Raw genomic sequence first — 26,238 nt, 5'->3', positions numbered from 1 at the left:
TATTTTCATTTTTTTCATGAAGGGAGTTCTTGTTTAATTTATATCATGATTTAATTAATCACAATTGAAAATAATTATTACTATGTTCTCCACTACAGGAGCCAAGTATTGTGGTTTTTACTCCACTACATTTATTTATTCATTATTATTATTATTGGTTGGCATTACAGTTCAAATAAAATATCCCCCCCTAAAATTATGACATTATTGTATTATGCCAGTCGCATAATATTTAGATTTTTTTAAAATATTTTAATTAGTTTAGTTAGTCATGTCACCGACAAAGTGTCAGGGCAGTGTCAAACATTATTTCCGATATCTCCATGTATGACTTTGGATGTGGCCTATTTTTATAAAAGCGTCCCACGGTGAGTTCATGTTGATGCCGAGCCAAATCTCAAATGTTTAAGGCTTGCGATGCATCCTTAAAATTACCTCTAGCTCTGAATAACCGGTTCAACTTCACGCCGCAACATTCCCGTCTCTTGCTTGTCCCAGGTCTTTAAACTCAGCAGAACAAAAACTTTTCTTTTAAGTGCAACTCATTTTTAAAACGTTTTTTAAATGATTTGCTTGTTTTAATGTTTTTCTGCAATGTTTTTAATGTTTTATGTAGAGCACTTTGAATCGCCCCGTTGTTGAAAGGTGCTCTACAAATAGAAGTTTTGTTTTTTTACTTTATGTGTCGCCACATTCCTCAAATTCAGAAGGAGCGATAACGCAGACGAGTGGAAACCAGAGTTTAATCCCACCAAGACTCACTGGTATCGTCTTCTTAATCTGAGTATAAGTGCATCTTTGATGTGCTTTTAAACTTGATTGACAGTAAAAAAAAACCACATTATTGTGGTTAGGTATTCAACACAGATGAAAAAAAAGGGGCTTATGTGAATGTGGGAAGCAAATGAGCAATTATTTATTACTCATGGCCTAATAAGTATAAAATGAACCAGCTGGGTGTCAGAAAATAGTGTTATGTGTTCATGGATAAGGCTGGAAGCAACGCATTAGTCTCTCATTACTTGAAGGTGTAAAATCTAAAATAAGAAAAACATAAACAAAAATGTCTCTTTCACTTTTTTATTCCTCATACAGTTTTTTTTGCCGGCTACACGAGTGAAGACGGTGGAGGAGAAAGTGGCAGACAAGCGTATTTAAAACATTCACGTGTGAAATCAGCAGGATTCATTCTTAATACTACGTTGCAAGAAAAAAGAAAAGAGAAAGGACTTCATCTCTCGTTCCATGCGTTTCCTTTCAAAGGGTCGACATGGCTTTTCAAAGAAACCCCTTCAAAAGGGGAGAAGAGGACAACGTGGAGAGCTTTCTCATCTAGTTTCACCTACATATACAATTTCCTCTTTAGGAAAAGTGAAATGAATACAAAACAAATATTTAAAAAAAAATGTGTTACCTACGCAGTACAAGTCCTGTGTTTTTCTTTTAAAGCCCTCAGAGTTTCAAGCTTCTGTTTCTCCTACTGATGTGTTTAATTTGCAGGTTCAACCTTTAACCTTTACAGTTCTCCCTAGTTTTTAAAGGGAAACGATCAGAGCCTCTTCTTAATGCAATAACTGGCCGTGACAGTCATTAATGCTCTGAATGAGGGCAAAGAGAGTCGGCTGGTCTTCAGCTGCTGCTTTGAGGTGAAGACAGGCAGAAGACGGACATGGAAGAAGGATCTACTTTCATCATTTACAGAAGCTTTGAAGACTTTCGTTATAATGATATGCATGTTAATGTTAAACTAGTGGATAAAATGAATTAATGTATTGTCTCAACAAGCCGGCGGTCAAGTTGCTTGCAGGTCAGGTCTTTCAAAGGGGGGGGGCTTTACTTAACACTGACTATGGAGCTGCTGTGGATGGACTCCATGACAGCGGCCAGGCGGCTGCACAGGTCGTGGGCCTGGCCGACCTGGACTTTGGGCGGGTCTTTGAGTACCACCGTCTCAGCGGAGCCGTCCAGAACCCGGGGCAGAAACTCCCCCAGCTTCACCTGCAACGAGTCTGAAAACAAAAAGGGAGGAGAGTGAATAATAATTCATTATATTCATGTCTGTTAGTGGTGATATGGGTGTATAAAAGGCAGTGTAGTGGGGTGTAGTACCCCCATCTGACCACAGGGCATCGCCATCGTGCTTTATGTAAACCTATATGTATAAACTGTATACAGGGTGTTTTTAATGGAACCCACCCTCCATGTCCCGGCCCAGGCAGCAGCACCAGTGGCTGCGGATGCTCTCCGTGGCGTCCCGGTCCTCCCGGCATAAAGCCGGGTCTCGGCTCATCAGGTGGAGGGACGGGATGACGGCCTCGTCCATGATGGCCATGCCCTCCTCCACGCTGCTCTCCTCGCCGCTGCAGAACAGACGCGACGCGTTCTCATTCAACGCCTGGATGAGGGGGAGGAGGAGGAGGGGGAGGAGGAGATGGAGGAGGAGGAGATGGAGGAGGAGGAAGAGGAGCAGTAGGGGGAGGTGGAGGAGGAGGAAGGAAGATGAGGAGGAGGAGGAAGAGGAGGAGAGAGTAACAGTTATCGTCCCGGTGTTTTGTACAACATCATAAAACCATGAAAGTTACGTTGAAACTTCTTTTTCAAATAACTTTTTTTAAAATTGTTATTCTACATTTTAAGGAGCTCCGAGCCACCATACTGTCTGTCATACTGTCTGTTGTACTGTCCTGCTGTCTGTCCTGCTGTCTGTCCTACTGTCCTGCTGTCTGTCGCTCTGTCTGTCGTACTCACAGTGAGACATTTCCTCCTGTAAACGGCGATGAGCGACGGGTCCACGCCGCGTTTCTCCCCGTTCTTCAGCAGGGCGGCGTTGGTCTCGTAGGCGTGAGCCAGGAAGATCAGCGCCTCCCGCGTCCTGAAATATACATCAATATATATATATGTGTTTATATATATGTGATGATACATTCTCTCATTCTCCCCACAACATGTGTAGAAACACCGCTGCGTATCTCAATGTGTTTCCTCGATGGACCGGCTGAACTTTACAATAATGTAAATACACTAATCTAAAACCAAAGATTACATTAATTCATGCTTAAAAAGAAATAAACTAAAAAGTAAGTTATGAATCTTGGATTTATATTTGTCAAAATTAATACAGAAATAAAGTATTACACAACTAGAAAGCACAGAGATATATGAATACAATTTTTTTCTTAGAAAATGAGAATCACCATCTATTGTTTGCCCACCCCTAACCACGTCTCCTCTCTTGGTTGCACGTGCAACGTTATCTTTGGTGCAACACGTGGATGAAACTGATGATACTGATATTGATCACCTACTTCCCGTGCTGGTAGTGCTCCAGTCCGGTCAGCAGGTAGACGAACACCGTCCTGAACAGCCGGTAGTCGTCGTGCCACTGCTGTGAAAACACACACAATAAAAACCAACAGTTACTTTCTGTTATGTATTTAATTGTCTGAACACGTTTCTGACGCTTCACAGCAACTAAAAACCGGCGTTATTTCGTCTTTAGAGATGGTCGTTCCGTTTCTCTCCTCTCTGATTTTTGTTATTGTCAACAAATCTCCATCTAATAATAAAACCACAGTCAGACTCATTCTTTATACTAAGTGGTCGGTCTGATGTGAAGTTTGTATTCGATTCCAGATGGAAACCTGTGGCCAATAAGAGTCATGGACTCCATGTTCTGTCTCTAAAGTAAATCACAAGCGAGATGAATCTGAGGACATTATTAACAAATCTCAACATTACATTTACTATCCGTCTACATAGTGATGATTGGTATGTTGTTCTGGGACTTGATCAAAGAGGGCAGCGGACACAGATTCATTTCCAGGCAACAACAACCCCCGACCAGAGTATCATGTAAACCCACCAGGTACTCCTCCATGTCCATGTCCTCGGGCTTGATGAGGCGCAGCTTGGTTCGGGCTTCCCTCATGATACTGATGGCTCTGCACACACAGACGGGACATGATGATGACTTTCAATATATCACATATAATATCATATATAGTCAATATGACTGTCGATATATCATATAATATCATATATAGTCAATATGACTTTCAATATATCACATATAATACCATATATAGTCAATATGACTTTCAATATATCACATATAATACCATATATAGTCAATATTACTTTCAATATATCACATATAATACCATATATAGTCAATATTACTTTCAATATATCACATATAATACCATATATAGTCAATATTACTTTCAATATATCACATATAATACCATATATAGTCAATATTACTTTCAATATATCACATATAATACCATATATAGTCAATATGACTTTCAATATATCACATATAATATCATATATAGTCAATATGACTTTCAATATATCATATAATACCATATATAGTCAATATGACTTTCAATATATCACATATAATATCATATATAGTCAATATGACTTTCAATATATCATATAATATCATATATAGTCAATATGACTTTCAATATATCATATAATATCATATATAGTCAATATGACTTTCAATATATCACATATAATATCATATATAGTCAATATGACTTTCAATATATCATATAATATCATATATAGTCAATATGACTTTCAAAATATATCATATAATACCATATATAGTCAATATGACTTTCAATATATCACATATAATATCATATATAGTCAATATGACTTTCAATATATCACATATAATATCATATATAGTCAATATGACTTTCAATATATCATATAATACCATATATAGTCAATATGACTTTCAATATATCATATAATATCATATATAGTCAATATGACTTTCAATATATCACATATAATATCATATATAGTCAATATTATTTTTTCTATTTTAGTAGACTCATTTTTAATAAATGTATATTTTATTTTTAGCTGGGAATGTTTTCTATCTTATCTTACTTTATTTCAGGATAAAGGAACAGTCCCACCGTGCTGCAGTGCTCTGCTCTGGACACTAGATGGCGGTATATGCATGCTGTACTGATATGTTATAATAGGAATAAAGCAACAGTTTACATGAGTTCCTCACGTCCTTCTGCTGCGTGGACATGTTCTACATAAACAACCGACCCAGACAGAACCATTTCAAATCCATCCATCACGTCTTCTAACGCTTTCAGCCTCACAACTTATTCTAATAATATATATTATAAACAGGGCTGGACTGGATGGACTTATTTTTATTTTCCAAGCTTCCATTTAGGTTTTCAAATAAAGGTTTATATAAAGGTTTTCACATTTTAGGACGTCATCACACTAAAAAAATAGATTTTGTCATGATGCCCCCAAAAAGTGTATTATATAAGAAACAAAATGTGATTTACATCTATCCTTTTCTTACAGTTGATGTTGAAACGTCTCTGGAGTTTTTGTAAAAGTTTGGATGTCACACGTATCTAGTTCTATAAATAGTCACACTGATAATATGAGTGAAGCCTGATCTCCACACGCAACCAGCCAGAAATACCCGACTTAAAAACAGAATGACATGCCAAACAAAAGCTTACAGGGTTCCAGGGTCAAATTCAAGCACTTGTCAAGCATTTCAAGGTGCATTTCCACGCTTTTCCAGCACCTGTACCAACGCTGCACTGATCTTTATTCTCACATTTCAGACTTTTGGAAAACACGACCCAGTATAAGTCCGTACCTCTCGTCAAAGCTCAGGTTGCGGTCGGTGAACTGCTCCAGCAGCGTCCTCTCGATGATGCGATTGGGCGCCTTGTTCTGGAAGAAGTAGACGAGAGCGTGCTGCAGACGGGCGTCCTCCTGGGGCGTGGTCTCCTCCTGGGAGAGCTCGAACAGCCGGGAATACTCCTCGTGGAAGGCCTGAGGGAACCGTGAGAAGAGTATCTGTATCTAACTTCAGCTCACGGTGGACGGACTAAAGAAGAGGACTTTGATGTGATGTCACGGCGACTAATAAGAAAACTGCTTCACAATGTGTTGTTATTCAAATGTGGAGGATGTTCGCTTTTAGGAATCAAGGAACTTAGGGGGGAAACTGTGCGTTCTTGATTCTAATAAATATGTGGGAAATAAAAAAAGACTCAACACTAAATTTGAAGGAAGCAGGTTAAATGTGACAGAGGTATTTCAGGAAAGAAGACGATGGTAGAGTGGATGTGAGAGCTCCACACCTTGATGAGGCCGGCCTCGGGGCCTTCCTTATCGAACGTCTGTCTGGCCTTGGCGATGGCGAGAATGACGCCCTGCATGGCCGGAGTCAGCATCATCTGGGGAAAGAGGAGGAGCCAGAGATTATAAACACCGACTGGACAGCAAACAGGTGATCATGATGTCTGAATGTAATTAGAGATTTTTGCTCAAGTCAGAATCTGACGATGAAACGACAAAGCAAACGTTCAAATGTGCTTCAAAAAGCAAAAATCTCACACTTTCGTTTCAATTTCTGTTTCAGTGGTCAAACTCAAACTGATTTAATTATTTATCAATCAGGTGGTGTCACAAATGTAAACCATGCGGCAAGTTTAAAAATAGCACTCACACCTTAAGTGTTAATATATACAGGGTTCCTCCACCTTTTCCAAAGTCCAATTCAAGCATTTCAAGGTGCATTTCCATGCTTTTCCAGCACCTTCCAGCTGTGGTAAACTCCATATTTGTATCAATCCAATCCTCAGTATTCAGTCTACTTATTATGTCACTTGTTCATCACATTAAATGAGATGTTATTGTCCTCTAAACAACCAACATGATGTTTGGAGACAGCTTTTTACAGAAGGACCACAAATGAAAGGAAAACTAATTCCACTAACAGATCCACAGAAATATAATCACCAACTATTTTCATCATCAAAAGTCATTTTGAAGTACCTCGACATTAATACCACATCATGACGATCACTCACCTCTTCATTGTATCCGTCAGCATCAGCTCTCACCATGATCCGGCCCACGTTGGGGATCTCTACCTCCGAGACCTCGTTCTCAGTCTGTCGCTGTCGGACCGGGACCTGCTGCTGCTCCTCCTCTTCCTGCTGCCTTGCTTCAGGGCCAGGAGCCTCTCTGGAGGCCTCCGGCTCGCCTTCAGGACCCGGTGCCGGTTCATCCTCCTTCTCCACACGGAGGTCAGACGGTGCCGGGTTACCGAGCTCTGCTCCGGGGCTCGGAGTCTGGCAGAGAAGGATTGAACAAGACAAGCATTGCGATGCATTTCTGCTTCTCCTGTTCTGGACGTTTTGCATGTTGTGCATCCATGTTGACGTGCACCATTATCTGCACATCTGTATGCATTCTGAACATCTGTGAAGTCATCGAGCACGTGTTTCTATTTTTAAAACCCACCCTGCACTCTAAACGCTGGACAAATTGGCTCAGGAGAGTGTGTGAAAGTCAAAATAGCTTCTTGTATCCAGTGAAAGGTTGATCTTATTATATTTAGAGGCAGGTGGGCGAGCAGGCAGGCTGGAAACACACTCAGGGAGTAATATTCGCTTACATGTACATGAAGTTATTACCTTAATGAAATTAGTTTATGTTCTAATGGAACTTCTTGCTGATAATCCTAAAGGTTTTAATCAGTTTTTGTTGACAGAGGGGGGTCGTAGGTTCATTTTAGACAAAATAAACAATTATGGAGCCGGTGGGAAAAACTCTCTTTTCTGTGATTATTGAAAATAATTTAAAATTTAAAAATATATTAGATTTAAAAATATTTAAAAATATGATTTAAAAATATATATATTTTAAAAATATAGATTTAAAAATATATATATTTTCGGTGATTATAAAATCATACATTTGCAAGAAAAAAACAACAACTTGGAAACGTGGTATGTTTTTGTGAAATTTACTTTGCCAGATTTGCAATCGGATTAAGCATTAAGGAAATATTAATGATATCATGAGATCCAGATTTTGAAGAGACATTGTGAATGTCAAATGTTTTTTTTAATGTTTTTTTTCTTTCGTAAATTGTGAGTTTTTTCCTTGTAAATATTTTTGTGAATATTTTTTCTTTGAATATTACCCTCCTCTGTTATTTTTGTATTTTTTCTCATTTTCTAAGTCTATAATCGACTATTAATTTGTATTTTTTTGGACAATTTCTCCACATTTTGTATAAGTTATGTAGCAAATCAACTGTTTCATACAAATAGGAATTGTGAAAGATTTTATTCTCATTCTGTTTGAATCCTAACTAGAGATGCAACGTCATGGTTTAATAATGGAATCGCGAGGTGACTGACGATTCCCACTACAAACTGATAATTACATGATACGCCTCTGAACATCAAATAAATCACCTTTAGCTTATCTGTGCATCGCTATCCACCCGCCTGCCGCTCCGCCCGGATCTCCGTCGCCATGCTAAGTGGTGGAAGGCGATCCTTGACCCAGATGTACACACGTGTTATTTTTACGGCCTAGAGTTACTGACCCATATACCGTACAGAGGGCACAGCGGGACTCGCCCGGGGGAGGGGGGGGTGTTACAGACATGCCCACCTGACTCTGAAGCCCCCTCTCAGCTGAGCCGGAGCTCTGGCCGGGCCCCGGGGCGTCGCTGGCGACGGAGCAGCTGGTGTCGCCTGGCTGGCCCCCGGGACTCTGTGGTGGTGGAGGTCTTAACTCAGACTCTTCTGGGGTGGAAAGGAGACGGAGGACTGTGAGAGCAGATATGTGTAACTTTCATAAACTGTAACGATATTAACAGGTGACTCTTATGATCTCGCGGGTATCTAAAAATAATACAATATTAAACAGACCTTCTGGCTCCTCTCTGGACTCAGGCTCCGGGTCTTTCTCTGCTTGGGGCTCTGGGTCGGGCTCTGAAGAAGCTCCCCGGTCCGGCTCGTCGGCGGCCGGTCCCGACTGAGGTGCCGGCTCAACAACCAGCGCGTGGGGCACGTCGTCCGGACCGGGCTTGGGGGGCTCCGCGGAGGCCGTGGACTCCCCCTGTGGGGTCGCGGTCTGGCAGAACTGCTCCTCCCATTCTCTGAGCTCCTGCTGGAACCAGCGGTTGTCCTCGTTGACGTAGCGTCTGAGGACGGACGGCAGCGAGTCCATGCCGTGTAAGACCTGGCCCGTCTCATGGTCTGTGTCTTCTGGGTGGAGGTGGGGGAGAGTCAGTTCATAGACATAGTTGCACATTTATGAGTTTATAAAGTCATATATTTACAAGAAAATCAAGCCTCAAAATAAACAAGTCTCATGGCATACACCTTATTTGTAAATGTAAATCTGTGACTTTTTTCTCATAAATTTGCGACTTTATAATCTCTTTTTTTCTGACTTTTTTGTCCGAATAGTGCCCCCTGTCTCCCCCTGTTCCTTTTAACCTACAATGGCCCTGAGACGGCGTTCTACTCATATAAAGCCACAGCGATGTACCTGTGATCAGGTTGGGTAGCCTGTCGTCGATGTACATCAGGCAGTAGGCGCTGGCGTTGGTCATGCCCCCGAACGAGTCTCGCTCCAGCTCCTCCCACGTCGACTCGGTGATGCTGATGTCGTTGTACCTCATCCAGCGCTGGTTGGCGTGGTCGTAGATGTAGGCCCAGTAGTGGCCCGCTGACGCCTGGCCTTCGTGGACGAGCACGGCGTGGAGTCTGTAGGGCGCCTGGATATCAGATAATATATGCTGAGATGTGACTGATTCGTAGGATCTGTTCGCTTCCTGTTTTCAGGGTGCAGATGTTAAACATGTGACTGAATGTCTTGCTTGTCAGAGAGAATAAGGTGAGTGTTAGCCTCACCTGGCAGAGACCGTTGTCTGAGTACATGCCCTCCAGGATCTGGGTGAGCCTGTCGATGCTGGCCTTTAGCTCTGACACACACAAGACATATTTTCAATGTTTCTTTTAATTCTTTAACCTATTATTTGTCTCATAAAACAGGAAACTGTATCAGTGGATCAACATTTCACATTTATTCTAATCCATTTCCTCAGGAATCCCAGTAAACTGAGAGAGTATTGGGCTCTTTTTGTCTTGCAGCACTGTGCCACTGAAGTACATTTCCTCGTTTGCACCACTTATTTATATTTAAATAGCAGGTATTTTGGTGCGACCACGTGGGAGAGGAAGTGCAGCGGAGGACTGAACACTTTCTGCACCATCTGTTTGTCATGTAAATACTCTGCAGTCTCTGCAGGATCTGAGCATCTTTGAGCTGATTGTTTTGGTTTTATGGCCCACAACACGACCAACACACAGAGTTAACAGCTAACTAGTGAACGTAGCGGAGCATTTAGCAGCTAAAGAGCCAAACAAACCAGCGTGTATACTTTAATAAAGAAACATACCGTTTATGTCGTTCTCTACTTCGGTCCTCCAGCGCTGCAGGCACGTCTTCACGAAGTGCAGCTCTTCGTTGGTGGCGCTGTGGGGGGCCGGGTGGGGGGGGCAGTCCACGGGCAGTCTGCACTGGGTGAAGGGCTTGTATATGGGGGTCTGCTGGCAGCTAGAGATGCTGGCAACTGGACCCGCATCTGAATCCGTGTCTCCTGGTTCACTGAGGGAAGCAAGAACGTTTTTTTGTTGTTTCAGTTTTGTAAAGAAAAAGAAGCCGGTGTCATCTCTCTCTGGTCCTCTCCACACTCCACCTGTTGTCTTTGAGTTCACCGAGGGGGGTGCTGGCAGGAGTCGGAGACGCTGGTCTCAGGTCTTCAGCCGGGGAAACGCTCGTGGGCTTGGTGGTGGCGAACTCCAGCACAAACTGCAGCATGTCGGCGAGGGGATACTTGGTGGGTCCGGAGCCGTAGCTTTTATAGCTGTGAATACACACAAGTACCGGTTCTGTTCCCAAAGAGAGGAGAGGATTTAAAGTCACCTCGGCTTTAAGACTCACCACTCCAGTTTCTGTTGAAGGGCTGCGAGTTGCTCCTTGAGTTTTTTCACTTCTCCTCTCCTCTCGTGGGTCTTTTCTATGTTTCTGTGAAGATATCTGTACAGGGAGACATTTATCCAATCCTCGTGAAACTGGGTGCAGGCAGGCATGTGACCTTTAAAGCAGAGGTCATAAACGTTTTCAGGCCAAGGACCCCCAAGGCCTATAGAGACCCGGTGGAGGGACCCCCAAGGCCTATAGAGACCTGGTGGAGGGACCCCCAAGACTGATAGAGACGCGGTGGAGGCCTGTATGTATGCAATGCTAAGCCATTAAAATAATAATGTTGACAGATTCCTATTTTAATTCTATTTTGGCATTTCTACATCTCAATTTCACAACATAATATTAAACAAACAGGAAGATTTATATTTGCTTATCATAGGTTGTATTCATGTTAAGGTGTATTTTTGGACATATTTTACATTTTGGATGGGATCACATCATTTTGGGGACCCCTGCAGTAACTCTGCGGACCCTCTAGGGGTCCCTAGACCCCCCGTTGAAGATCTCTGGTTTAAAGTTATTCCATATCTCCTGTAGAAGCTCCTTCTCCCCTCGTGGAACAAGTGAAGCTGAATGAATGTGCTCGATCACTCACCTGTCCATATGAATGATCTGTGAGAACTCCAGTTTCTTGTGTATCTTTTCAGGACGACCCAGCTGGGTGTTGAATTCAAACCTGGACAGTTCGAAGGTCAACACTGGCGGTAACTTTTTGAACCATCTCTGCATCCAAGAGAGAAAAATACGACTGTCTTGTTAGCAAAGCAACAAAAAAAAAAAAAAGGCACAGAAGCCGTGTAATGAGTGATGATATTGATCACCTCGCGGCCGGATGTGACGCCGTGATCCGAATGCAGCGACTCGATCTCCTTCTCGACCATGGCTCCTTCCAGACATTCGTCCAAGTTGTTGAAGCCGTTGACCTGCAGCGGGTACTGGCCGAACTGCTCGATGTTACACAACGTCTTACCTGAGCGACATCACACGGGGGTGAGTGACGGAGAACAGGATTCATGTTTATAATCACCCGGGATGAAACGCGTACCCTCGTGTCTTCTCTCCGTCACGAAGGTCCCGTAGAACAGCTGCACCATGGGGTTCTTCTGTTTGTCTTCTACGGTGCTGAAAGACAAACATGACATGATGTCATTTTGCAGATTGAGGAGAGAAGAACCAAAGTGGATGACGACGACGTACGACGTACTCATTGGCAGCCAGCTTAAACGCATCCTCGAGCCAGTCAAGCAGTTTGTGGGAAAACTCACTGACATCCTGAAACGAGAAGATGTAAGCTCTGTAGTTACAGCAGGAAAGGATAGTCAGGGTCAAAGAATCAATACAGTCACACAACTTCATTCATGAGCAGTATCTTAACAAAAGAAACAACAACATCTGCTAAGACACAGGGTCTCTGTTACAAGATTCAGTCTGTGAATTCACAAATGCTGCATACATAAGTGCAATCTGTCGCTCTCCATTTATCATCCAAAAACATAATTTAAATCAACAACTATCTTGTTAGAAAATAAACGGGACAGAAAAGAGAGTGCAAAAGGGACAGAGGAGAAATAAGAAAAAAGAAAAAAGAAAAAAGAAAGGTATACAGAAATACATTATAACGTGGTGGGGTTTTCATTGTGATTACTTGCTAAATTTAACACATATAAATATGAAGCACAGCCTATTTCATGAATGTTCACAGCAACAAGCTGCGTGTTGCTGTGTGTTAATGTTATGACATGTGTAGTTTCCACTTTAACAAAGTCATTACCATGACATAAAAGCACAATTATTAAAGTAAGATAAAGGCTTAGGGATGTTATGTATTTTCTGAAATTAGAAAAGATCAAATATTATCTGAGGTGATTCAGTTCTACAGTAAGTGGTAGTCCTCTTTAACCTTTAAATCTCTTACAGTTTGATCCCCTTTTGCTTTGTGTTTACATTTTGTACAGCGAAGAAAAGCTTTTTCATCTGCTTGTATTAGTAAGTGGTGAATTAACTAAAAAAAAAAGAAGTAAGAGATTTCATGATGTGATGCCAGATATGTTCTTTGGCTACTTGAACTGGCTCCCCTGTACTTCTGTACTTTAAGCTGAAGTTAAGATTGTTTTTGTCATTATGAGACCAGACAGCGTCGTACCTGCTGGGCCTCGGAGGTCCTGAAGGCGTCTCGTAGTAACTCCACGGCGGCGGACGGATCCACGAAGCGGCGCGTGGAGCCGACCATGAGGGCAAACAGACAGCGCAGCTCCTGCATGAAGGCGATGTTCCTCTTGTCCTGTCGACACAAGCTCACAGTCAAACCTTTTACTATGTTCATATTAACAGAATATCCATGTGTATGATGTAACTCACAGACTGGCTCTTGCACTTCTCCAGTATTCTCTCAGACAGATGGTAGTTGAGCACCAGCCTCCTGAACACCGGCAGGTGGAACAGCGACTAAAAACCAGAACACGAGGACCCGTCAAGGTCAGAAAAAAATATATATTTCATGAATTTTATGGTATTTAAAAAAATAAAAAATAATAAAAATAATGCCTCCACACATAAACCAATGCCGTATTTCGTAATGCTAATTGCATTCCTCAAGATAAACTAAACACATTAATACCAGCCGGTTTGCTCAGAGCCGTCCCAGCACTTATGAATATCTTGATATATATTTCCATTTGAGTGGGGGAAATTCAATTACGGCTTATCTGGGTTTTACTGTAATTTATACCACAAAAAGATAATAGAGGGAATATGAGCAGACGACTGAATCATGTGGTCACTCAGCTTCAATCTGATAGCATGATTACTTTTTAAAGAGAGGCTGCTCTATCAGGAGGAGGAAAAACGTTGAATTTTCAACAATCGGTTCAATTATAACAAACAGTATCGACATGAAAACAAACAAACAAAACAAAACTAAAAGGGTATCGTTTGTATTCAAACATTGCTTCATTTTCCAATTCCTACTCCCAGATAATAACCCCCTCGTCCTTCGGGGGGTTTGACTCCTAAAATCGATGTCGAGGCGTATCGGACGTCAGCAGAGACAAACAATCAGCGGCTCCTCTCTCTCTGTCCGTTCCAGGCTCATGCGAGGAAGTCCGCTCCATCATCATATCACCTGCTATTTAATTATCCACACAGCCTGGGGCATCTGAATGAGGGTGCTCCTGTTTCCAGCCGAGCAACCTGATACACGCCGCCCGAACAAATCCAGTCCGGGATGGAGTCGTGATGCAATTAAACAGCTCGGAGAAAATCTCGGCATTTAGCAGAAAACCCACACCTTCATCTTTCTTTCCGGGAGATCTCTCAGTTTAAAAAAACATTGAACATTGAAACAAACATGTAATGTCTCACCTGGATCACGGCACTGAACCAGCAGGTGTTGCCGACGTTGCGGATCCCGACGGGCCAGTCCTCCTGGCGGATCCAGTCTGCAGGACTGCATATCTCACTCTGGGCTTCGCATCGCTTCCTCTTCGTTCTCGCTGCGTTCTCCTCTGCACTGGCCTCCAGAGCCCTGCAGCACATCAAAGTAACTGATTACTCCATCAAACACAGGTTGACATGGTCAGACTTCCTGCCCCGTGCAGATGTTGACTTATTAGATATTAATAAGATAAGTTAGAAGGTAAAAATCCCCCTAAAGTCTGGTAAAGCCCTGGTAAGTGAACTACATGATAAAAAAAAAAAAAAAACTTTGACTGTTTCCTTTTTCATTCCTTCAAGTCAGTATTAAATAAAAAAATCTCAGTCCCCAGTAACAAAGAGCATTATATATAAATAGGAGGTTCTTACCTATTGAATTCTCTCTCCTCCTCCTGGGCATGGTGGGACTCCTGCAGGCTGAGTTCGATGGCCGTCTGCAGTTCATCTTTAGGAAGTCCTGAAGAGACAGACAGCAAGATCCCACAATTCTCGTTAAACAGTTTAGATTTTAATCAATATATGGGCATAACAGACCACTCATAAAATAATAAAATAAGTCCCATTCTGTTGACTAACGGTACTCTTCTTTGGTGACATTCTGGAGAACACGTATAAAGGATAAGCTTGACCCTCCGAATCAGAACCAGAAACCAGATAGAACTTTTAAATAACAGACACCTCCGTTTCAAGGCCAAAAGTCACGCCGTTAAAACCTGAAAGCTTCAGTATTCTTCAAACAAAGCATCTGAATCCGCTTCAGACGCTAAATGGAGGGAAATCTGCGTCCGACTTGTCGCGTGAAAACCCAGTGTACCTTTCTGGCCCTGCCAGGCCTCTGCAGAGTCCTCCAACTGCTGTGGTTCTCCAGGATCCTGGACCTCCACAGACCGGGTGGTCAGCAGACCGACTGCATGTCCGACGTCCCCCTCGCTGGCCTTAAAGAGGGGGGAGACGAGGATATTCAATACACCACAAACACAATCAAGAAATGTGAAAAGCAAAATGCTGAATATTCAAAAATGTAAAAAGGCATGTGCTTGCATTAAGTAACATTGTTGTAGCTTGCCCCCCCCCCCCCCAACCTGTGAGCAGCTCCTGCTGTTTCTCTATCTGCCCCCTGGTGCAACAGGTTTGGGATGATGCCTGCACCGCAGTCGGCCAGACTGTTTATTGTACGCTTTTGTCAATTATCACTTTTATGAGGTTCCTATTAACTCAAAGCTCCTAGGGATTTTTTTTTCCATTTGCAGTTGTGTTTCAAAAACATAAGCGAGGCACCGGGGTGGAAACAAGGCACCCTGGGGGGGCTTTTAATGTAATCAAAGAGAGTGTTTCTTTAACATTAATTACACCAGAACAGCAAGGGCTATGTGTGTTGTTGCTTTTTGTTTTAAAGCTAACTAGCAGAACGCCTCTATGGATGGAAATCCTGTGGCATTTCAGACCTTCATGTTCTCCACAGAACAGATTGTAATACACATTTCTCTCATAACACTTTGAAGACATTTTTCTCTTCTTGCTAATGTTAACATGTTAAAACAGCACAACTGCTCAGGCTCGACAAGGGAATTTGAACTCGGTGATTTGGCTGTAACCTAATTTCTGAAATGGCTTATGAACATGTTTCTATTATCAAGGTAGGGAGGGTAAAAGATAAGTCTGATTGCTTTCCAACTAAACTAGAGTTGGATGGTAATCTTAATCAGCCTGTAATCGTTGTAATCTAGCAGTATACTGTAGGAAATTGCAAATGTGTTTAGCTCTATTTGTTGAGCAAATGAGAAATTACACAATTGCCTTAGTCTTCACAATGCTGTGACTATGTTAAACTTGCTCTATAAAAGGAGACACACTTGCTTTCACCGTGGCAAAATAACCTGATCGTACACCGTAGATTTGTCTCCGATAAAATAGCCGGCGATGAGGAGTTCTTACATTCAAGGCTCTGAGGAGGATCTGCGGGTCCTGGATGCCAGTGACCTCCCTCAGCTGGTTGATCAGGACTTCGCTCTGCTGAGTAAAACGTTTGGGAAACAATAGTCAAACTTGGGATCCTTCATGCAAACACCGAGATAGTTTAGATCAGTGATGGACCGGCATTTGACTCCCATTTGGGCAAAACTCTCCCACAAGTAGGCTGTTCCATCGGATACAGCAAGGGGTTTAATCATATTAACATATACATTTTTGCTTGTTTCACAATTTTTCTTGCACATTTGACCCAGCGGGGATCCCACTTTTAGACCCAGGAAGAGTCCCACTTTGCAGTCCACCTTAACCAACATACAAAATCGTGGTCCATGTGGCACCTGAGGATATGTGCACGTCTCACTTTTAGCCTGTGACACAGTGGGCAGACACACATGGGGGTATATATATATATGCATATATGGAGGACACATGCCAACATTGTCATGCCCTATATGTGCTCCACATGTCAGCTGGATCAATGCTCAACGAAACAAAGCCAGAGTTGGATGAGGGTATTGATCCTGCTCTCATATGCAGCATATAAAGGACCAATTCCTCATGTTTTACACTTCAGAGGTACCATGAAGCTAAACGGCTGCTTATGGTCGCCAACATTTTTTTTAATTGTGACTTTGTGTTTATGATATTTTGCCACATCACCAAACATGTTGTTATCCACCATTTGTAAACAGAGGCTGCCATGTTTTTGACCTCATAGACACAGACATGAACAAAAAAAAACACAAGTCTGTTGAGTGAGAGAGAGGCTATATAAAGCCAACCAATACCCCCCCTCCCCAACAGCAGGTGGACATGTCAGGGTATCTCTCTGACACACGGACGTGGGAAGCCAAGAGCAGGCAGACCAGACTTATATGGAGTCCGGGGGGCCATCGGAGACCCTCTCAGCCGGTCTCTATTTTAGGCCTCTTGACATGGATAGCACAGGCTTCTGTTTATCATTCCACTCAGCATGCCATCAGACCTGAGTGACAAAAGCACTGGGTCGCTCTCTCACATGCACGCGCGCACGCACGCACACACACACACACACCCCTCTTATGTCAATACCAAATAAAACAGTTGCAAAACAACACCCCCAGAATAAAGTGGTTGTGTAATTAATGTGTCACTGATGAATCATTTGCCCCTATGAGACAACAGATTTGTTTTTTCAAGCATTAGTTTACAGCTGGACTGGTTATTTTATTGTTTTGACAGTAGTTTAGGAAAGCACTAAACTGAGAATTAAATAACAATCGAACTGCTAGCTAACGCTAATCAGCCACGTCATTTAGCTTATATGCAAAGTTTGATTTTTAACGAAACACGTGCCGGATTAAAAAAGACTTTTACATGTTAGTGTTGTCATTTTTGTTAATAACCCAGTGTCTACATTAAACATCGTTTTATTCCGGATTGTTTTAGTACGGGGGTTTCGCACAACAGAGGGGTTAGTGTCAACGTTTTAGTCCACTTTGTTACGTTGCTCTACGTCACCGTTTGCCCTCACCGATTCCGTTGACGTTTCTCCATTTTCGGTCTGTTCGTCTCTCATTGCAGATTAAAAGAAGAAGAAAACAACAACAACAACAACAAAAAAAGACGTGAAGTTTCTTCCCGTGTTTCCAACAGACGCGTTCAGCCCCCCGAGACTCGCGAGTCAAACCAACTCCATCTGTGTCAGTCGCCAAACAGCGGCCGCCGGCGAGCTGCGAGCGCGCGCTCACCTGTCAGGACACGCGCGTGCGCGAGAGCGACCGCTGACGTTAACGCGCGAGCGCTGGTTCCATTCAATTCATAACGCAAGGATTTATTGTTACGGCATTTAAACACGCGTTGCCAAAAAGAAACAATTAAATAAATAAATAAGATGAATAACTATACAGTTGTATATAACAGAATAATATAGATAATTAAATAAAAAATATATACAAATAATATAAGCAGAGGAGATGATGGTGGTGGTGATCATCATCAGAATATACATTGTACAAGTATATAAGTATATTTTACTGGCATAGTAGAATATAGGCTACAATAACTGTATGTATTTATGCATGTATGTGTGCATGTTAAAAAAATGTGTATATATATATATATATATATATATATATATATATATATATTTTATACGTTTTTTCCCTCCTAGTGTATTTTAAATCAAAGGTGGGAGTTTAAAAGGGAGCTTTGGGGTGAACTGTAAATATGATATACTTTTTATAAAGTGGACTGGAGCCTCATAAAAGTGATAACACCTTAGAAATAACAGATACCAGAGTGTTTATGCTCCTCTGTAATGTGACTGGCACTAAACAAACCTTCAGGGGATCATTATCACCTGTATCATCTTACCCGGGAGGTGGGAAACCAAATCAATATCTGTCCGACCAAAATGTCTGCACTACCCCGCTCATTGTTCTTCCTCTACACCGAGTACCACGACTCTTGAAACTGTGGATATTTTTGTTTTAACAGAACGGATGTTTTGATGTGACACCTGGATAATACCTGACATCTGGAAGGTGGATTTGTGTTTTTGCTTTGGCTTGATGTCTCTCATTTGGCTGATGCTGTTGTTCTCTGGTAAGCTGATTTTTTTTGTTGTTGCTAAAAATCATAATAAAAAATGTCCAGAAAATTAGCTTTTCTGAATAGTATGAAGTATTCATTTGTAAGTTAAGGGTTTTATTGCAAAGATTATAAAACATAATTGTGTAAACTCCTATCAAGAATAAAGCTACAGCTTTAAAGTTTCCACATATTTAATTTGCTCTCACAGATTCAGTGTTAATCCTCCGATTGTCTTTTCTCAAACACATTTCTGTTGAATCCCCTGTGAAACACATACATGTAATAATGAATCATAACTATCAAGCTTTAAAATTGTAAAACTATAAAAACAAAAACACACGTGGTGTGTTTTCCTTAAACAATCCTGACTAATAAAGGTATAAACTTAATTTCCCTCGAGGTCCTTCAATGCAGAAATGTGATAAACCGATCAATACGCTCCACATTATCCATCAGCATGCACTCATGCATCCTTAAACCTTTCTACCCCGAGGCTGGACTAACTGGAGGTAAAACATGAGCTGAAACAATACAGGATTTTACACTTTATACACTATCACTAAACAAATTAGATATTTAATCAACTTACCACAAATTAAATTGCCACACGGAGACCCTGGAGCTTTTCCACACCCAATGATTAATAATAATAATAATGTAGATTTGCCTTTCAGCTCATCTGGCTGAATGTGTGCCAGAGAAGCCAAAGAGATCGGCTCTGAACCAGCTGACCAGGACCCTCCTCAGGAAGTACGACTGCGGGGTCCGGCCCGTTCACAACTGGACCAGTACGACCACCATCTACATAGACCTCATCCTGCAGTCGGTCCTTGACGTGGTACCAAACTATTTCATCTCCACAGATCAGAGATGTTCACACGGTTAATATCAAAATAAAAGCATTATTAAGACTTTCTCCTTTTTCCCGCAGGATGGAAAGACCCAGAGCATAACTACGAGTATTTGGTACAGACAGGTAAACGGCCTCTTTCTCGCTGTAAAGACAATCATTTTCTCCTCCATAAAATCCAGATCTTTAAAATTAGAACAGCTCCAATTAACTCCCCCCTCAGTGACTAAACTTCTACCCCGAGCTTTAAACAACTTCTGCAACACTGAGGGGGTTTTCATTTAAACATTTCTTCACAATGTGCTGCAAGTCTTTTGCTTCTACATCTCTGGTTTTTTTCAGGTCTGGACAGACGAGTTCCTGGTTTGGGACCCAGAAGAGTTTGATGGCATCAATGAGATCTCGCTGTCGTCTGATGCCATCTGGATACCTGATGTAATCATTAGTGAATTGTAAGAGAATACCCCTTCAACACACATTTATGTACATTTTAGTTAAGTTGTCCTTCAATATTAACAGATTGCAGATTTTCAAATATGTTTTTTTCAAACTGGAAACAAACTTGACATATAGGTATGTAGATATAAATATTCCATACAGACTCTCACATAAAATAGATGAACCCAGTAGATTTGGACTGTGAGAGGAAGGTTTCTACTCCACAAGGATTAAACTTCTACAGATAATACCGGTAATTACCAACATGCTGCTGAGATAAAACTGTTCTCCCAGGATGACCTTGAACTGGGATCCAAGTCTCTGCAAGCTGATAAAAAACAGACAGTCTAACATACATGAACCAATATATAAATTGCAGTTTAAATCCGTGAACATTTTTGTGAAATTCTCATTATTAGCATATGAATCACTGAGTTATGTCCCCAAAAAATGTTAACTATACGTGTTAATAAGATCTGATCTGAAAGTCAATTTGAATTGAGACCATAAACCTGGTCATTCGTACCACTCGTACAGCCTGACCGGTCTAATGAACTGTGTGTCCCCAGCGTGGACGCGGGGAAGTCCCTAATGATCCCCTATGTGTACGTCAACTCCTCCGGCTCGGTGAAGAACTACCGACCCATGCAGGTGGTCCTGGCCTGCAGCCTGGAGATGTACGCCTTTCCCTTTGACAAGCAGAACTGCAGCCTCACGTTCCGCAGCTGGCTCCACTCAGGTGTGTCCCGACCCTCATTTCCTGAGCCCTTCTAAAGACAACTTGCCCCACAAGACGGTACATTTCTGCATTATGAAGCAACTCCCCGTGTTCTGCAAGGTAACAAAAATCACGTATTTTGTCAACGGAGTCTGGTGGCTATGACGACAACCCTATTATAATAGTGTTGTGTTGCAAAGGGCTGTCTGATGGAAGGTTGGGTAGTAAATAATAATCTAAATATAGCGTACACTAGGGATGTCCCGATCCGATATTTGGATCGGATCGGCCGCCGATATTAGCAAAAAATGCATATCGATATCGGATCGGCCTGCACGGGAAAATCCCGATCCGAACTCCCGATCCAGTTTTTTTTTTAAACTCCGGTCCGTGTTTTTCAGCGCACCGATGTAGGTAATCCATTCCCGTTTTATTCCGGTTTTCCCCAAAGTCCGGTCCGCGTTTTCCAGCACACCTAGCGCTGCTCCGTTTGCTGGGCTGGAGCAGTGTGAATGCAAAGCAAGGGACTCCCTGTGGGGGGGAGGATTGTTTTTGATAAGATGTGGAACTCTGAGTTAACCTATTTCTACCTGAATTTCTATGAACTATTAGGCTGTTGAGTAAACCTATAAATTATATTTTACTTGATAAAATAAGACAATATATGCACTCATGTCGTAGTGTTTTACAGTATCTGTAGCTATTAATGTGATGCTCATCATTTTCCAGACATATTTTTCCAGCCCCTAATTTTGGATCATTTCCATCAACCGGCATCTTTAATCTTTAATACATGCTTGGATCGGCCAGTATCGGTATCGGCCGATACTAAAAGCTACAATATCGGTATCGGATCGGAAGTGCAAAAAGCTGGATCGGGACATCCCTAGCGTACACTAAAACTGATTTGACGGCTGCTGCCGTACATTTAAAAAGGCCAAAGTGACTTCAGTGATAACTACAAACTACCACTCATAAGCAGTAAAGTACAGATGAAAAGTCTGGAAAAAGATGGTAAATTAACTTTTGAGTGTGGGACTATTTTGTCAGACGTGCTTCATCACTTGCTTAGAAAGAAAAAAACTGAAGTTCCCAGGATGAAACCCATAATAAAGACTTAATCTGTGTGTTCACCGGGAGGATGCTTTCCCCTTTTTAATGGTTCGTTATCTCTCCTGCTGGCAGTGAAGGAAATAGACCTGGCGCTGTGGAGGAGCCCCGAGGCCATCGCCAACGATAACAAGCAGTTCATGAACGACGGAGAATGGGAGCTGTTGTCCGTCCCGTCCAGCTACTCGCAGATCCACCAGGACGACACCGACTACGCCCACATCCAGTTCAACGTACGTGCCTCGCCGCCCCCAGCCGTCGCGTTAATGCGGAGGCAGAGATTTAATTAAGGACTGTCAAAGTAAGAGACAGGGTTCCTACACCTTTTCCAAAGTCAAATTCAAGCACTTTTCAAGCAGTTCAAGGTGCATTTCCATGCTTTTCCAGCCCCTTCCAGCTGTGGTAAACTACAAATTTGTATCCAATCCAATCCTCAGTATTCAGTCTACTTATTATGTCACTTGTTCATCACATTAAATGAGATGTTATTGTCCTATAAACAACCAACATGATGTTTGGAGACAGCTTTTTACAGAGGGACCACAAATGAAAGTAAAAATTAATTCCACTAACAGATCCACAGAAATATAATCACCAACTATTTTCATCATCTGTTCATCATCAAAAGTCATTTTTCAAGCAGAAATGTCAGAAAATGCTGTTTTCAGTCCCTCAAATATGGAGATCCTCTTTTCTCTGTTATATAATTCATCACATTCTCAAGGATTTCCAGCACCCGTATAAGAACCCTGAAGAGATCATGGAACAGTGAGCAAAGTGAGCCTGTAGCTGCAGCGTGATTGCTTATCGATGGTGAGCTTTAAACTGTAGCTCCTCTGTGGGTTAGACCCCCCCCCCCCCCCCCTGCATGGAATTGTAAAGTGTAAAAAGCAATTGGCCGCGACCTTCATGGATCTGGCTAGTGAGCTAATGCCAAATGATGAGAGGACCGAGGCTGTTTTTCTGGCGAGTGCAGAGAGACAGATAGAGAGGGAGGCTGATAGACAGGGGAGGGTGAGCAACCATAATGAGACTGTCTCAGTGGCTGCCTGATCAATGGACTTCTTGTTAGCGGCGAGGGGAAAATGGCCCCCATAGCCGCTCGCAGGTGGAGGAGCAGGGAGGGCTGCTATTTATTCAGCTCTTAAGAAGGAGCGAGAGGCCTTTTTCTGATAGCGGAGCGTTTAGATATTTGTTACGTCGTGGCAGTTTTGTCGCTAAAAGGTGGCAAATTAAAAGGTTTTTTGATGGATCTGGAAGAAAATCAGTTTGATGTCCAAACTTGGGAGAAATTAAAGCAAAACAAGAGCCAGCATGTGGTTAAATAAATGGTAATATTTTCTAGTATAGTGTCAGATCTAAGCCCCCTCACCCGTTCACATTTAGGTGTTGATCCGCCGGCGCCCCCTGCTGTACGTGGTGGGTCTCCTCATCCCCAGTATCTTCCTCATGCTGGTGGATGTGATCAGCTTCTACCTGCCTCTGAGCAGCGGGACCCGCATCGCCTTCAAGATCAGCATCCTGCTGGGCTACACCGTCTTCAGGGTCAACCTGACGGATGACCTGCCTGCAACGGCAGTCCGAACGCCACTCATAGGTGGGTTTTAGGATTTTTCTTTAGATCATTTCAGTATATTTTAACGCTAATATTTAACAAATTTGTTCAAAATCAAATGGACAGTACATATTGCCTTTATTATTCTCGCATAACAAATTCCCAAATGCTCCTGTGTGAGTTCCTTTAGAGTGACATCAATAAACCCCAGCAGAGCATAGTGACGTTTACCAGCCGGCCTAGTTTACGAACGTCCAATAGGATAAAAGGGATGAAAGAGATAAAAAGAAATGAGGCCAAGTCTTAGAAGTACATTTACTCTGAATAAATGTGCTCGTCTTAAACCATGGCCAATCATAACACTCAACTTCATGAAAGTTTACTCCTATTTTTTATATAAATTGCCTGTACGCTTAAATAATTGCTAATATAATGGTTTAATTCCTTAAAATGTTCACCTATTTTTGCAGTATAAGTATCAATATATTAGGACCTCGATCACCCTCGTTGCATGAAAACAGAGCCAGAGGTAAAACTATGATGGATCACAGACCGATCAGGGTTGATCTCCCTAATTATGCCCTCCTCTGATTATTGATCGTATCATCGCTGCAGAGCAACAAGTAATCAGTGCTTCTCCGTCTGCCCTCCCATCTCCGACCAGGCGTGTTCTTCGCCGTGTGCATGGCCATGCTGATGCTCAGCCTGACCAAGTCCATCCTGGTGGTGAAGCTGCTCCACCACGGCGAGAAGGAGGTCAGGCAAATGTCCGTGTCGGCCTGCCTGCTGGACAAGTACGGCTCAGCCGCTCACAGCTTCACGGAGAGCGCCGTCACCTCCGTGAAGACCCTCGATCACATCAACGCCTCCGGAGGTGAGCTACGAAGATGTCGTCACCGGAGTCTAAATTTAAACTTTGATATTTAGAACAAGTTCAGAAGCCGCCGATGTTGTCATGGTTACAAGAAGGCTTTTTGAACAATGGATGGCAAAGGTGAAATGTGTACCGACTAATAATAACTTTAACTTTGAAGATCAAAGTGCAGCTGATGGACCATGAATCTGTGCAACCAGTTCTTGGCTTCACGTTATGAAATGAATTTATTTTGTACTTCTGCTTTTTAAACAGAAGATATTTGTAAAACTCTCCTAAAAAAATAATTATTAAAAATGTAAAATGAGCAAACTCAGAGGAGCAGTTTGTTGTGCAACATCGCATTGAATCAGAGAAAATCTACGCCGACTGGCCACGTCTCAGACCAGATCTCTCTTCTCCCTAGATTACGAGCTGGAGACCTCCCTGGTGGAGGATCTTCTGTCCCTGAATGAGATCCAGGACGCTCCGTCTGGGCTGGACTGGCTCCTCCGGGAGCTGGTTTCCCTCCACCTGGCCTTGTCCCAGGAGGACGGCGAGTCCTCGGCTCAGGCCGAATGGCTGGCCCTCTGCTCCAAGCTCGACGTCTTCCTGTTCCACTTTTACCTGCTGGTCCTGGCCTCGTACGTGGCCACGCTGCTGACGCTGTGGGCCAGCTGGAGCTTCGCCTGACTGCAGACGCAACCATGTATACTCGGAAAGCCCTCTCTTGCTTAGCGTGTTTACCAGATTCATTTAAAATGACAGGATACACTTTATACTGTGTGCCAATATTTAACCAATGCTCTTAAAATATACTGTATTGATGTATGTATGTATGTATATATATATATATATATATATATATATGTGTGTGTGTGTGTGTGTGTGTGCAGGTATATATATAATTATAATTACAATTTATTATAATTTTTTTATTATTTAAAAAAATTTTCAAAGGAAAAAGAAAATGATGTATATAGATATATTGTGCTTTATAATGTACTCCAATTTCAATTTCAATAAAAATTTGAATGAAAAAAAATATATATATACTCTATCATTAAATTTACCTCCGATTTTTGTCATTTTGATTGCGACAATTTGCCTTTATTTGATCTTACAAATAAGTTTTCCCATCTAACTTATTCCTTTGTGTTCCCAGATCTCAGCTTTTGGTTTATAATGGATACTAATTGATTAAGAACTACAAAGAGTCTGTTTTTCATGACTCTTTGTAGTTCAGAGTCTGTTTTTCATGAATTCCCGGCAGTGAAGATAAACTCAGATATTGTGCAATGAAGCAGCTCGGCGATGAGCCCGTGTGATGTTATGATATTTTATTTATACTTTAATCTCCATTCTTACTACCACAAAATAGATCAATAACAAAAACAAAAAAACCCATTCAAAGCTCAGCTGCTGTGTCTTTACTCCCCTGTCGGTTTTCATAATAGTCTTGACTAGAATATCAGAAGAGCGTCATGGCAAAAAGCTCGGCGGTGATCCATATTAATGTGATTTTGACACAATCTGCCAACGTCTCCTTCCAAGTGGATCTGGTTACATGATGTTATGCAACCGAGCTGAAGATCAATGCCTCGTCGAGTGCTTTGTTTGCCATCTGTGTGGGGTGAAGTTCAAGGCTCTGTGTTCACTTTGCTGTGAATATGAATGTGATCTCCTGATGATTCTATCTGTTCTTTTTGAAATGGAATAAAAGCCTTTAAGCTGATTGTTTTTGTGTGTGATGGAAGGGAAAAGAGTCACAAACCGAACAGGAAGCTGCCTATTCACATTTCTGAATTCATGAAAAATCACTCCATGTATTTTATGGATGTAATTATAAAGACTGCTAT

The 26,238-nt window shown here is 42.0% G+C and overlaps 2 protein-coding genes across 4 annotated transcripts; one reads left to right on the top strand and one right to left on the bottom strand.

Moving 5' to 3' along the window:
* Positions 1-1,066: 1,066 nt before the first annotated feature.
* On the bottom strand, positions 1,067-18,005 carry usp28 (ubiquitin specific peptidase 28). 3 transcript variants are annotated; one of them, XM_084028630.1, is made up of 26 exons: positions 17,795-18,005; positions 16,246-16,323; positions 15,125-15,245; positions 14,680-14,767; positions 14,239-14,401; positions 13,237-13,323; positions 13,022-13,159; positions 12,083-12,150; positions 11,924-12,000; positions 11,700-11,848; positions 11,474-11,601; positions 10,834-10,929; positions 10,589-10,756; positions 10,289-10,497; positions 9,741-9,811; positions 9,376-9,604; positions 8,751-9,089; positions 8,491-8,624; positions 6,891-7,154; positions 6,159-6,254; positions 5,669-5,847; positions 3,863-3,941; positions 3,306-3,385; positions 2,749-2,872; positions 2,197-2,395; positions 1,067-2,009 (listed from the first exon to the last, which is right to left on the bottom strand). In XM_084028630.1, the coding sequence occupies exons 1-26, from the start codon at positions 17,837-17,839 to the stop codon at positions 1,834-1,836; spliced, it is 3,585 nt and encodes a 1,194-aa protein (XP_083884756.1). In that variant the 5' UTR covers positions 17,840-18,005; the 3' UTR covers positions 1,067-1,833. The 3 variants fall into 3 exon arrangements, with proteins under 3 accessions (XP_083884756.1, XP_083884758.1, XP_083884757.1); XM_084028632.1 differs by having other exon boundaries at positions 8,751-9,086; XM_084028631.1 differs by having other exon boundaries at positions 16,246-16,320.
* A 752-nt stretch (positions 18,006-18,757) lies between these two features.
* Positions 18,758-25,072, top strand: htr3b (5-hydroxytryptamine (serotonin) receptor 3B; the record flags this gene model as incomplete). Its single annotated transcript, XM_084028633.1, has 9 exons — positions 18,758-18,867; positions 19,530-19,693; positions 19,787-19,831; positions 20,048-20,157; positions 20,713-20,882; positions 22,047-22,204; positions 23,358-23,568; positions 24,191-24,400; positions 24,807-25,072. Exons 1-9 carry the CDS (start codon positions 18,834-18,836, stop codon positions 25,070-25,072), a joined length of 1,368 nt encoding a protein of 455 aa, XP_083884759.1. The 5' UTR covers positions 18,758-18,833.
* Between the last annotated feature and the right edge of the window lie 1,166 nt (positions 25,073-26,238).

This window comes from Eutrigla gurnardus (assembly GCF_963514095.1).
Source record: "Eutrigla gurnardus genome assembly, chromosome: 15".
Taxonomy (NCBI): domain Eukaryota; kingdom Metazoa; phylum Chordata; class Actinopteri; order Perciformes; family Triglidae; genus Eutrigla; species Eutrigla gurnardus.
The sequence above is the reverse complement of the archived record's forward strand: the minus strand, read 5'-3'. Positions and strand labels throughout refer to the sequence as shown.

Excerpts from the sequence above, each read along its gene's own strand:
- usp28 (XM_084028630.1), bottom strand. The coding sequence starts at position 17,839 with ATGAGAGACGAACAGACCGAAAATGGAGAAACGTCAACGGAATCG. Across the intron at positions 9,812-10,288 it reads AGTAGAGAACGACATAAACG|AGCTAAAGGCCAGCATCGAC; the intron begins GTATGTTTCTTT and ends TGTGTGTGTCAG. Across the intron at positions 2,396-2,748 it reads ACAGGAGGAAATGTCTCACT|GCGTTGAATGAGAACGCGTC; the intron begins GTGAGTACGACA and ends CCCCTCATCCAG.